General features: G+C 33.1%; 1 protein-coding gene across 1 annotated transcript in view; it reads right to left on the bottom strand.

Annotated features, from left to right (window-relative positions):
- Positions 1 to 886: 886 nt before the first annotated feature.
- The window catches only part of LOC117101113 (cAMP-dependent protein kinase catalytic subunit beta), a gene marked incomplete in the record, with an annotated part of 43,925 nt that continues 30,024 nt past the window's right edge, over positions 887 to 14,787 (bottom strand). The window contains 5 exon segments of the mRNA XM_033241000.1: positions 887 to 3,641; positions 10,086 to 10,250; positions 11,085 to 11,207; positions 12,584 to 12,679; positions 14,058 to 14,184. Coding sequence (XP_033096891.1) covers positions 3,516 to 3,641; positions 10,086 to 10,250; positions 11,085 to 11,207; positions 12,584 to 12,679; positions 14,058 to 14,184 — 637 coding nt within the window.

Genomic DNA, 14,787 nt, shown 5'->3' with positions numbered 1-14,787 from the left:
GAGAAGGCTCCTACTGCAGGTTGGTACAGCAACGTCAACAAACAAGTCATGCTAAGTGTTTGCATGAACGTTTTATTTGCGTTATGAGTTAAGTTTGCAGTGAAGGATAAATTTTTTTTCAGTTATTTAATGTTAAGCGCATCGAAGCTCCAGCATTTTGCACAATATAAGTACTGTATAACATTATTATTATGTAACCGATCCATACTCGACTCCTAGTTGTGTGGGGAAGGTGCGTAATGGAGGTTGGTACAGCGACATGAACAATTGGAGAGCCAGCCCTCCAACCGATCCAGATGTCTAGTTGTGTGTCAAGGGGGAGCAGGGATGGTGCTAGCAGGAGGGGCCCAGTCCCCAGTTGTGGAAAAAAAAATTATACGTATGCATGTATGCAGACTCTAAAATCGATTAAATAAGCCATTGAATCCCGGCCCTAAATTGTCATATTTTTCAGGGGTTTTTCCCTGAATCTTGAGCGATGCCTGACCACGACACTTTAATCTCGTTGGGGACATCGGGCAAATCCTGGCCCCACCTCATAGGGGAAGAAGGCTCCTAGTGCACGTCTTCTCTAACTGCGCCAACATAATACGGTACTGCATACAAAATGAATTATAGATTATAAAAAAAATCTATATGCAACAAATATATTTGTAACATGCAGGTGGAAGGTGGTTTGTTGCAGCAATTTCCATTCAGGAAGCACACGCTAACCTTTTTTTTACCCATTTTTTTTTCATGCTGTTTCAGTATTTCATGGCTTACAGAAAAAATAAATAAATAGTGGCTGCATCAATAAGCATTTTATATTTGCTGTTATATTGTTATGTACTGTATTTTTGTTTCTGTATTTTGAAGCAGATAAAATAAGACAGAAAAACAAGAATGAGTTTCCTTCATAAATGTTTAATGACATCTTTAGGGTAGGATGTAAACTTGATGTTGACATTAAAAACTTGCTGTTGCAACAACAAACCATTTGAACCTTATAATGGTCAATAGCTTGAAACTCGTGGTCATTGAAATAACACATGCGCACATGCATCATGGACCAACACAGGTATATTACAACAAGTAAACAGGATTAAAATTCCAAAATTACATAGCAACTAGAGCTTTATTTTTCTTCATCCTAACAACTTATTGAAACCTTTCAAAGGTTCTTGAAGCAAGGTGGTCTCAGAACTTTTGAGTTTTTAATAATGAAATAATCCAATTCGTTTCAAAACCACCTTAATTCACACAGAATTGAGTATTTAAATTATTTACATCTTCATTGAGATTTTCCAAAGCAAACATACTCAACGCCTTAATTTCCATGACCCTTGACCCACTCATTCAGTACTAAATACCAATTCACATTATTGTAACTAAAGCTATAGTGGATACAATACATGTTTCTACAAAACATACATTTAACATGTGTTTTAATATCACACAGAGTAAAAGGGACTGAGCATATTAACACTGGCTACAAGCATGTTGTACAATAATATGTGGAGATTTATTTTAACATTTTCTAACTCATTGAATTGATTCATGAAACTCTGCTTGCATTGGACCTCAAAACATCACAGTCGACATCAATTATTTGCAACTGCTAAAACCCTGAAAACACTAAACATAATGCCTACCAACCACTTCCGATATTGTATATTAGTTATTTACAAAATGTATAGAAAGGCATACAGTTGGTTTATTCAGCATCAATATTTATATTAAATCAACTATCACTATGTGTTGATCCTTCATACACAAAATGCAATCAATTTGCAGGGACAATATAAAATCATATTATTAAATGATATTTATTTAGAAAATTGTGCTAAAAATTATATTAAGAACTTCTTATATGAGGTAATTATGACAAGATTATCATCAAAATATGTTCGGACAAAAACCAACAGGAAGAAATTCTACAGGCTGTGATGATAGACTTGTACATAAATATGGATAGGTTGAAATTGTTGCCTAGACACATTATTACCACCTTATAAACATAAACAACAAAATACTATAACTTAATTTATTACTTTAAAAATATCAACCTTTAACCAGTATAATAGGAATTTATTATTTTTTTTAAAAACCTTATTTCTAGTTTAAAGTTGCAATGAAAATGTTGTAGTTATTATGAATACTGTATTTTGCAGTAGGAAAGAGGAGAGGGGAGGCAAATATTGTAAACTTGTAGATACTGTATATTATATATGTATGAAATGTATTTCTAACAAAACAAGCTTTATATTCCAAGATATTTAAAGAAAAATTCTCAATCTGTAGATCTAAAGTGAATACATACTTAATTATGACAATCACAATATACAGTGTAGTATATTTAGAAAAAACAAATATTTAAATAATGTTACAGTGAATGTATTTTCTATATAACACAAATTTATGTTTTAAATAATATATATTCTGAATATGAATGACTTCCCATTGCCAGCTCTGTTAATTAAGATGGTTACGTCAATGTACAGTGCACTTAAGGTTCAAATAGTACTATGTGAGCAAGTACACTTAACATACATAAGTGGAATTATATGATAATATACATATTACTACACAACGCCTATGTATATGGTAATATACATATTACTATACAATGTGTATTTATATACAGTAGTAATATATACATTATTATAAACAAACATAATATAGTATGCATGTATATGTAAAAATACATTGCTTGTAATTGAGCTGGCATATGCGAGTGACCTACAGACAGCATTAACATGGCTCCTACTCCAGGAAGGTTCTGCTTTGTACTAATTAAGGAATTTCTTTGGATGTAAAGGCTGACTGTTGTCTACACTGTAAAGCACATTTGAATACGTTCATAACACCAACTTGAATGTCCAATTTTGCTTTGGCTGTACACACAATACACTGATCTTCCCAGGTACAAGCACCAGCTTGCATTTACAAAAACAGGAAGATAAACAAGCAGTTAAATAGGAAGAAGCAACAAGTTATATTACCTAATCTTCAGATAGAACAACACATGTTGCTAGGCATGCCAGGATCTACAAAGAAATATTTGTTTATGAAAAATGTTAACCAAATTAAAAGTTACATTACTAACATTTACAAATATGACCTGAACAGAATGATTATTTGGTCTGTGACAGAACGTTATCACATCCATTATTTCATATACTGTCAAATCCTAAGAGTTGTTTTTGCTGATTTACAAAAAAAAATAAAAATATTTAAATAAAATAAAATATTTAAAATATATTAACAAATTATTAATTAGTTTAAATTCAATGTAAAATATGTTGTTTTTTTTTAAATTAAAGAAAAATGAACAGATCAGAATACACAGCATATTAATAATTATTAGTATGGTATTATCATTAAAACTGAATGGCAAAGCATGGCTACTCATCAAATCTACCATGCAAAATGTGTATACTGAATGCTGTGTGCTCTGCTGGTCACCCAGTCAGCTATTTATAACAAATAACTGCTTTTGGTTAATATTGGGAAAACCCTATTGACAACGTTGACTAGAAATCGGCAAATTCCCTTGCACATTTCTCTGTACTTGAGATCACCAGCGTTTCTTCCTCATAGTCATCAAAATTGCTTGTGTCACTTGCACCCTTTACCTTGGGGATGAATGGTGCCTCAACCTAAAAGAATTTAGTTGATAACAAATAATTAGTTTATCCACTTATTTGGTTTATAAACAGTCAAGAAAGCAAGTTCATATATACTAAGTATCAAAATATTGCTTTAAAAAATGCTAAAATATTTGAAGAAGTCACGTCAAAGATAAAATCACTAAATTACGGTAAACACTTAAAACACACAAATCACTGAAATAAACTATTGCTAAATGATCTTACTTAATCAAATCTACAAATATTGGTTAATAGTCAAAACCCACACCAAACCACAAATGTTAATATTTCAGTTAAAAATCAACATGCCATGTAAAACAGGGGAAAGCAGAGTACAAACTTTAACATTATTCAGAACAGAAGTAGTTATGAAATTCTCATTTCATTGTGCTTAGACGTTGAATCTGGAAGGAAACTATTATACAAATAGGAGGGTATAATGTTATTTCCCTCAATTCTACAGATACTCTGGAACCACACAATATATAAATGATAGTGACAGTCAATTGCATTTATAAACAAAATTGAATCGGTCAATTGCAACATTAGCAAAAAAATTAAAAATAAAATATTATCTTCTCACTTCTCTGTTCAAGATGCAGGCCACAAATTTATGTTACGCACTAATTATGAGAAAATCTGATTAATCACTGTCGTCAACCATCATAACATTCAGGGCTCATTTTCGTCAACCAACAAAATGTAACAATTTAATACACTGTAGCACACATCCATACAAAAAAAGACATCCAAATGTAAATCTAAATCACACGTTATTCAATGGTAGTGTCTTCATAATAACCATCCTATTGTCAGTGGACATGAACATGCTTGTAAGTTAGAAGCAATTTAAGGTCTTTTTCCTAATAATGGTCAGTGATAATAACTGACCAATCACTGAGAATGGAACTTAAGAGAAACTAAAGAAGTCAACAGGACCATCTACTTGGGAATCGTTGATTATCAATAATTAGAGAAGCAAGATTAACAATGGCACAAACAGCTGCACATGGTTACCATCTGGCGGTGCAGAAGGGTGAGCACCAGCGTCAAAATCCACCTGCTGTGCGCCACCTCGTGTCAGCTATTGTTTTGTAGCCGACAAAAAAATTAATGAGTGAAAAATATTTAAAACAAACTAAAAGTAATAATAATCAGTGTTTAGTGGATGAATATTTCTAAAATAAAATAAAGACCAAAACGCAACACTGGGCCATGTGCAATTAACTTTTACTGAAAAGCAACTCAGGATACTTGAAAGTGATGATTGCTGGACAAGTTATGCGGTCCTATTCTGGTTTGATCTTACAGGCTAATTGTTTTAGGCTTTCAAATAAACAGAAATGGATAATAATTTGGCCCTTTAAATAAATCTAGAACAAATGTATTTTGGTATCCATACACCAAGGGCTATACTTAGGTCAATCACATTGCTAAGTGACAGCGCATCTATACTGTGTTACGATTGGTTATCATTAACAGCCAGTCATCTTTCAGCAACTAATTCTGAAAAAAACTGACCCCCAACACATCACACATCAGTTTGGGTGATTGTTAAAGTAAAATAACATTTTTATATGAAACTTTTCTGGGTGCATTCTAATAAATTATCATTCTAAGTACATATGGGAACTGAAGACAGCAACCCACTCTTTATCATTAAGTGACAAATAATCTATGCTTAGCAGAAAAGTATTATCATCGCATCTGACTGTAGCAAAACATCAAAAAATTTTTGCCTGCTACCATCACAAATACCTACTTAAAACTGCTAATTTCTCACACTAACTTTCTAGTATTCACATGTCCAATACTTATAATACGTATCCTGTTCTAAATCAAAACATCTTTCAACCAACTGCAAAAATTGCACAACACCTATATACCAAAAAACCTCGAATTAAAGCCCTGGGCTTCTTTTTTTTTTTTTTTTTGCAAATTTTGGATGGGCCTCTTTTCGGGGCTACTTTTGCAAAGTAAAGAGTAGGGGCTTCTTTTTAAAATGAATGCTGTAAATTTTGGGAATTACTACTACAAAACAATAAAATGCCACTGTAACATCAATCTGTATCCTGGAGTGTATTAACCGGCATTAAAACACCTAAACTACTGTATGAAACAAGCGCCTTTTAATTTATTTTGTTTCTTTGAAATTCATGTACAGTATTTGTACTGTACCATCTCGAAAAGAATCCCATGCTATCTTGAAAAGAAGCCCCATGGGCTTCTTTTCTCATCTCCAATACTATATTAGCTCTACCACGATTTCACAGTGGCACTGTGCACTGTTTTTCCCAAAAATTGAGATTACAAATTTTTCTTTACATTATTATTATTATTATTATTATTACCATGATTTAAAGGGCACTAGAATTCACAAAGAAATAAAATTTTGGCTATGGTATTATTTGATATTCTTCGTGCAAGGGACACTTTCATGATACCTGTACTGAATTACTGAAATGCATGGGGCCCCAAAACTTTCTCATCCCTGGGTCCCCAACACTTTCTAGCCACTTGGACTCAACACTTTCTAGCTCCTGGGACCCTAACACTCTCGAACCTGGGACCCTAACACTCCCTCATCCCTGGGACCCCAACACTTTTTCATCACTGGTTGGACATCACTAATCTGAGTACGTACGTCTATAGAGGGATTTAGCAATGGGCGTCACATGACCTAACTTGGGTATTGGATATAAACAATCCACTGACAGAGATTTCTATCGCGGCCGTCCCTTGTTTATTGCTGTAAAGATCATCATAATTCCCAGTAAAATATACCAAATTGATTGGAAATTAAACTTAAATATTTTGCCTTAATGTTTTGCTAATGCTGTGAAGGATACTGGCCGCAAACATTAAGATTTTTCAACAAATGTTAGGCCTCGGCCCCTGCACGTCTATGCCATGGTTAGGTATGCATGATGGTCTTCGACCCGCGAACTACGCTGTGATGTTAGGGCCAGCTACGGTTTATGAAGGATCACTTAAATTTCAAAGCATACAATCCAAGGAGGACGCTAGGATAAGTAAAACACTATTTTGAACAATCGTATTGCCTTTCCTAGCCATTTACTTTTCACGTTAACAGTGGGTGGTTGTTTCCGCAACCATAACAATAGCTTTTCCTATACCTTCGCACTGTAATGTTTTTCATGTATACCCAAGCTAGGTCGCGTGACCGCCTGTAACAATCATCGCTAAATCCCTCTATTGGTATGCAGGAATTAGGACTTAGGAAAGAAAATTCCCTCCTCGGATATGCAGGCATTAGGGAGTTGACCAACATCTCTCCTGTGGATGCATTTCTACTATATTAGGTCTTAGTGAATAACAACACTTGATGAATATTTGTAGTATGCAGGGGGGTTGACTTCAACACTACTGTGGATATACTGTTCTATTTGGGATATGCACACATTAGGTCTTAGTGATCAACTAGTCTTGATGAATACTGGGGTATGCAGGCATTATGGATTAGGGGAGTTGATCATCATCTCTACTGCAGATGCCTATATCTACTTGAGAGTGGGGTTTAGACGGGGCGGTCACAGGCATTAGGCCTTAGTAGTCTAATCTAGGATGTATATTTAGGTTTGGAAATGCAAGTCAGTTGCACCTGAAGAAGTTGAACCCTACTGGTAATTCATAATTTGGTTAGGGCGGGGAGTGCACGTCAATAAGACCTTAATGGACCTTCCTCCAGAATGTAGGGTGGGATATGCAGGGGCACTACTGATTTAATGATAGACATGAGTGTTCATATATTTTTAATATTGGAGAATATTATGCAAATTTAGCATTTAATCCTTCTAAGAACCTCTGTACACTGTTCCATCAATCAATCAATCAATCAATCAATCAAAAGAAAGCACTAGTTCCTTTCTAAAGGGTGGCATGCTTATGTTTAGATGCACACTTGTCAGTGACATTTGATTGGTTAGCAAAGATTATTAAACAGGATAAAAACACAGGGATACAATACAAATCAAATGTAATGTATGCTTTCTCTGAAATGCTTGTTGCCAGATGGCTGTTACATTAAACTGGTAATTTCACGTACAACAACCTTAACTGATTGAGAAAATTACTGAACCTAAAAACCAGCAAATTCCTCGGCAAATAACACAGTGCTGGACTCCATGAGCGGCTGTTCGGGATAGCTAATAAAGCATTTACTACTGCCAACCTTTTTGCCACAATCTGGAAAGAATGGGGCTTGAACCTGCAAGAAAACACCTTGCTCGGTACATGGAAATATTAAGCACATAGAAATACAGTAACAAAAAAATGTGGAAGCAGAATATTGCATTTTCATTATATAACAAAAGGGAATGGGATTATATAGTGTGAAATACAACTATAAATCAGAATCGTGGCAAATTTTTTCCAGTTTTTAATGAAAATAAAAAAATGTTCTTAATGTGTTTCTGGTTGGAAGTATCTTGCTTGATCCTTGTAAATGAGCTACTGAACGTTTTGATTGGTTATGAGGTGTTCCTGCCCTCCTCCCACCCCCAAATTATATTTTGGCAGACCTCTCATCAATTTTGCTATCCTACAGATAAGTTCATATAAATACGTATACTATTCACACCTACCGTATTTTCTAGCTATTGGTTTTAAGGATTATACATGTTTTTTCCCTTTCCCATAGAAAGAATGTCTTAATTTAAAGCTGTTTGTTACAGTATTTATTATGTACTGTTATGAAATGAATAAAAAAACAATTAAAGAAACACTCATACATTGTTTACAATACAAAAACAATTTATGAATGGTTGTTTGGTTTAACTTAATTGTCCACATTTTCAGTCAAGACAATAACATTAAGGAACTTAAAACAACAACAAAACAGATACTCAAAAGACAGATTACAATAACAATATCCAAAGATAGTAACAGATAAAATATCACTTGGTCATCTAGAAAATGAAGGTTGAAAAGTTAAAAACACAGAAACAGGTAAGAAATGGACAACTTGAAAGCATATCAGAGAACACAGGCTCCCAAGGATAGCTTAGGAAAATAGCCTACAAAGAAAGGTGCTCAGGGATAGAGGAAAGCAATAGGAATACTGCACGTAGCTCTAAACACCTTGATCACCACCTTGACCACTGCTAATTAGAAATATATGTTTGCTTCACACATACAGGAGTAATGAAAATGGTTTTTATGGGAGGGTTGTTGGGCAAGGGGGTGGAGAAATTAAAATGATAACTTAACTGTTAATTCACAAAATTAATGAAGCTGGTAGCTGCTATGTCGGAGCGCATCATATCAAGGTTATGCAACTATCATTAAAACTCAAAATTCATATGTATAAGCATGCTATAGCCATTCAATCTATATACTTATTAATTTGATTTGCATAACAGGTAACTAATACTACAGGTAAAACATAATTATAGTGTCAACCTCACCTAAGTCAAATTAAAAGTGGCTCTAAAAAACTGTTTTAGACTTAAGTCAAATTCTTTTTTTTTTTTTTGAGTTGTCACTGGGCAGTCCTTTGTTTTGGTAGATTGTGTGCAATGCTCTATTTTTTAGAATGTATACAGTGGTAGACACAAAATGCCTCACTTTAATATCAAGGAAAAGCAAATGTAAATAAACATGATCGCCCTTCATTGAGAAAATAGCAATTGGTGAGAACATATCTTGGTGAATTCAGTTAAAGTTACTAGGATACTTGGTAATGCGCCTATTACAGTTTATTTCCGTTTGTGAAAAAGTAAAAGCATCACCATAAAAAGCGAGTAAATAGTTGCAAGCTAAGGCAAAACAATTGTTAAAACTAGTGTTTTGTAATAGTTTCAGTGATCTCTGCACTTTATGCTTTGAAACTGATGTGAACCATGATTCTGAGGTACAGTAGCCTAGAAAATAGTATGTCCCAATCAAAGGTGCTCACATAGGCGTACTTAATCTGGCCGCAGATATGTAGGGGCCTAGGCCTAAAATGCTCAATATTTAGTTATTTATCTTTTAGAGCATTAGCAAATCATTCTGACAATATTCCCAAGTTCAATTTCCAAGCGATTTTGAATAGTTCAAACCAAGAAAATTAAACATCAAACAACTATAAATAGTTGCCAAAGTTATAATTACAGAATCTGTCGCACTGTATATCTTTCTCACCCAACAAATCATGTTACTCGGTTTACTGTATTCTGAAATGTTCCAATGCAACCTTGGATGCAAGCGTGTGTATCAATGGTGAATCTATCTAAATATTGTTAATGACGTCACAGAATAGCAATCATGATTGCTTGATGCATTCGCCACAAAACGTAAACAACAGTGATTAGAGAAGCTTAAAAATACAGACCAATCTGGCGCATAAAATTTGATCGGCTTTGATTTTATTTGACTTAGGCGAGGTTGACATAACAAATACAACAACTGGTAACATGGGGATATAGAGTATTATACTTTTACGAGACTCACCCGTTTTTGGTAGATTGCTATCCAGTCTGTAGTGCTGAACCACTTGTGTCCTTTGATGTCGTTGACACCATTCTTGAGATTTCCATATCGTTTTGTCAAATCTACTTGTAGGAGGTTACGTAACAGATCTTTCAAGTCTGCCGTAAAATGTGATGGAAAACGTACCTAAACATGGGGACAGTCAAAACAGTTCCTTACAAATACACAAGAATGGCAGATACCCTTCACACACACACATTACTATAATACGGGTTTACATATACAAATTAGGCTACAATAATATCATACAAAATGTACGATACTGTTATTAATGTTTTGGAGAAGTGTTCTAATACTAATAAAATTTTCTTTTATAAAAAATTACAAAATGTTGTGATTTCAAACACTTAAAATCGTATGCCATTGTATTGATTCACTATATATTTAACAGCAATTGGTCAAACACATTTAATAATAACTTTTAATACAAATAACATTGAATCTTTTAATCTTTATATTATTGCTTTATTTTATTATCATTGTTTCCTTAGACCAGGAGTCTTAGCATACACACTTTTTCAGTTTTTCTCTTCATCATCATCATCATTTATTTAAGTCAGTTTTCTTCCCTCTTCCAAGGGGTTACTGACTGTCACTCGTTCCATGCAGCTACACCGTCTCTCCACTTCTTCCTGTCTTGTGCATCATACTCCTCCAAACAAATTTTTGCACTTTCTTTCTTCACCATATCTTTCCACGTCACCTTTGGCCGCCCCCTTACTCTTCTACCTTCAACTTCTAGATGCCAGGCTCTTTTTACTGGATCACCTTGGTCTTTTCTTAGCACATGACCCATCCATCTCAAGCAACTCCTCATAACAAATTATTGCCAAATTATTACTCCTCATAACAAATTATTGCCTTAAATAATTAGATAAATATAGCCAAAATTATACTTTTTTTCAATTCTTAATTATATCTGAATATATGTAAACATGCTGTTGTTGAAATTCATCTTACCCTTCCAGAGACAATTTTCTCATAGATCTGAATTGGCTGGTCAGCAAAAAAAGGTGGGTAGCCTGCAGCCATTTCATAGATGAGGACACCTAATGCCCACCAATCTACTGCTTTATTGTAGCCCTAGAAAATAAAATTTTAGCAAATTATATTTTTTTTTTGGCCTATAGAGAATTAAGTATGTGGAACTTTGGAGAAGACAACAATTCTAAAAGTCGGACAATAAAAGTTGAAAATATACACTATCCAGACTGCCAAAATAAAATACTAACTTATTAGAAATTCTGTTTAACAGGTAACACTTTCAAAGTACTCACTATATTCAGAAGTTGTATATCAAAAACATTATTTTTTACAGAAACATCATATCTTTCTGTCTGAAGCACATTTGATTTCAACATTTTTTTATAATTTGCACTATATAAATTCTCAATTAATATTATTATTATTAGTTATGAAGTTTCCTGCTGTTTAATATTAAATATTGAATATAAGAATTTGAAGTAATCTACTTTTTTTTACACATGTAATGAAAGTTTGGAAATCATTAAATATAATTATGGGACAATTTTTATCTTTAAAATGATAACTGGCATTACAGAGCTAATGGATTGAAAACCATAATATTTCATGCCTTTAGTGATATGCTCATTTATCATAAGTATTTATTTATGATATATGTGTGAAAAGTGAAAATGTAATTGCTAAGCTGGGCCCTCACCCAACTCAGCTCCTTGTGAGTGCAAGATGACGAGACACATTCTCCTGATTGTAACTGGCAGTCTCAGTGAATGGTCATTAAAAACTAACCATTGCGCATGGGTCACGGTATTGCGTTCTACAATTGCTTCAACCGCAGCGAGTGTCCGGATTTACTGAAACCATCTTCACTAATTCCTTATAAATGCTGTTTGTATAGATTATTATTTTGTGGCTCTATATTTATTACATTCAAATTGTTATATAACAACCCTATCAATTGAGGTTTTAACAGAAATTGATTCTACATTATTTTTAAACTACCAATTCATGGATACATAAGTAAATGGAAAATAGCCAACATAATTTCAATAATATATTACTTGTGTGAAAGTATAATACATACTCCAAGTATTGAAATACACGCCATCGTGTTGGGATTCAATATTTCGACATTAATTATGTCATCATCAGGATGATGACATAATTAATGTCGAAATATTGAATCTCAACACGATGGCGTGTATTTCAATACTTGGAGTATGTATTATACTTTCTTATCTGAGATTAATCAGTGGACCTCTCGGTTTTTATTACTTGTGTGGTTGTAGTAAATTAATAAAATAAAAATACTAATATGAATTAACATTACAAATACGTCAATTTTATTATGGCACTTAAACTTATGTAGAAGGCAATTATGTATCAGTATAATGCAGCAATAATTGTAGGTTTAATACAAAGTAGAAAAAAATATGATAATGACAACAACTAATGACAAATCATTTATATGTGATTACCTTACTAAGAATGATTTCAGGTGCGAGGTATTCAGGAGTCCCACACAATGTCCACGTCCTCCCTTTGACTCGTTTGGCAAAACCAAAATCTGTTACCTTCAAAATGATTGGAAAAAATTGTTGCATCTAATTACGCTAAAACTAAATATTAATTATGAATCTTATACAAGTTACAGATAAACATATTATTACTTTAAGTGGAAAGTTTAAGCTATTTCTCAACTTCATATGTGTGAACAGATTTTTTGAAAACTTTTCTAAGATTTTTATAATAATAATAAGGTAAGAACTTATATAGCGCCATTTAAGAAACCGAAGTAATTATCAGTGGCGCTTCATGTTATTGTTGGAATAAGTGCGTTTTGAGTGATTTTTTAAATAAAGCAATTGATGTTGATTTTTTAATGTGAAGTGGTAGTGCGTTCCAGAGTGTGGCTGCAGCAAATGAAAATGATCTGTGTCCGAAGGTCTTAGTGTTGGTGCGAGTGTTGTGTATTCTTGATATCAGGTCTAAGTTAAAATCACTAACGTTGACTAAAATGTATTAAAGCTGCTTACCAAAAAAAAAAGAAAAAAAGATGAATATTTAATTATAATTTAAATTTTTTTTTTCTAGTGATTCTATGTTAACTATATTTTTGAAAATATTTATCATGAATTCCATACATTAGATCAAAGGTCATCTGTGTCAGTCAAATGCAATTCATGAAGAAAAATCAAATTTTCCACCTAGAATGATATGTGTATCTGTAACTGGTATTTATTCATAACTAATATTAAATGTACACAGGGTCATCTAGTCATTCAAAGTTTTTAGGGTCAATAGTCCTGCAACCATGTTTGGGACACAGTCATACCTTCATTATTTTTCTAATTACCTTGCAAGCCTATGTATTAGTATGAGCATATTCATCCCTGTTAACTTTAGCATCCATACAGAGGCTGATTAGGTATGGCTTTCCGAAAAAGCGAAAATCTATTTTTGCAGAGTGCGTAGGAGAATTTTTGGGGCATACAACAATCTAATAAAACATGCTACCCACATTTGAATATTTCCTGAGAGGCCAAATATCGGTCTATGTAGAAATTTACAACTTTTTATCTTGTTAATCTACAAGATATATCTTCCATAAACCTGTACAAAGTTATAGGAGCCATTACAAGATTGAAAAAGATGTGTGATACCAACATTTCAAAAGGTCTTAACTTAAAAACCGCTTCGAAATTGAAGCTAAAATTTTTGATTTTTTCCTTTTGACATAACAAGGTATATTTAGAATGAATTTTTCAAAGGAAAATTTAAGGGGGTCACATGGACATGGTGGTTGATTTAAGCTGGAATGACTTCTACTCAAAATTGGCTGACTATAAATGTTAGATTTTGAAAAAATTATTATTATATTATTCTGCTTGCAATCCATTACAAGTCACCATTTAGCGGAGATTCATAATTTTTATGATGAGCATTACTTACTGAAATGTAACCCGTTTCATCTATGAGCAAATTCTCTGGCTTGAGATCTCTGTAGATAATATCTAAGAAATGGAGGTACTCAAATGCTAAGACTATCTGTGCTGCATAAAATCGAGAGTGTGGCTCACTGTGGGATATAATGGAACAAATTCAATCTTTTAATTTTAATTCAATTTTAGCCAATTGTTTTCAGTCTCACTCAACATTACAAGCCAATTTCAAAAAATAAAGTACAAAACATTCTGTAAGTCAAGTGCTATTACTAACCTTCAGGACACTACAGTAGTTTAGTCATAAGAAAATTAAGTATTAAGTAACAATACTGTAAAACTTTAAATTTAATCCCTTTGAAAGCCAAATCACTTATACCCCAATTTGCATCAGAGAACAAGAAGAAATTCAATTATTTTATAGCCAGATTCAGCTTTTGTGCTTTAAATAATAAAACTTCAAATAAATTTTAACTGTTCAATAGTTCTATTCTTTTGGTGTTGATTTAAAATCTGTAGCACCATGGAGAGTATGAAAAAAAAAACCCACATATAGATTGACAACATTCTATTGACCCATTGATATTTGTCAGACTTATTAAGTATGTGTACCAAGTAAGGCTTGGCTAGTTTAACACATTAATGTACATTCATCTAGAAGGAGGTAATTTATGTCAAATAAATTCTTTTCAGGGATGACCTCAACAAGTTCAAAAATACCATAAGGGTTAGTCTACAAG

The sequence above is a fragment of the Anneissia japonica genome, unplaced genomic scaffold, assembly GCF_011630105.1.
Source record: "Anneissia japonica isolate Jap-2015-1 unplaced genomic scaffold, ASM1163010v1 scaffold4054_len1135799_cov195, whole genome shotgun sequence".
In the NCBI taxonomy this organism is placed as follows: domain Eukaryota; kingdom Metazoa; phylum Echinodermata; class Crinoidea; order Comatulida; family Comatulidae; genus Anneissia; species Anneissia japonica.
This window is presented reverse-complemented; position numbering and strand designations above follow the sequence as displayed.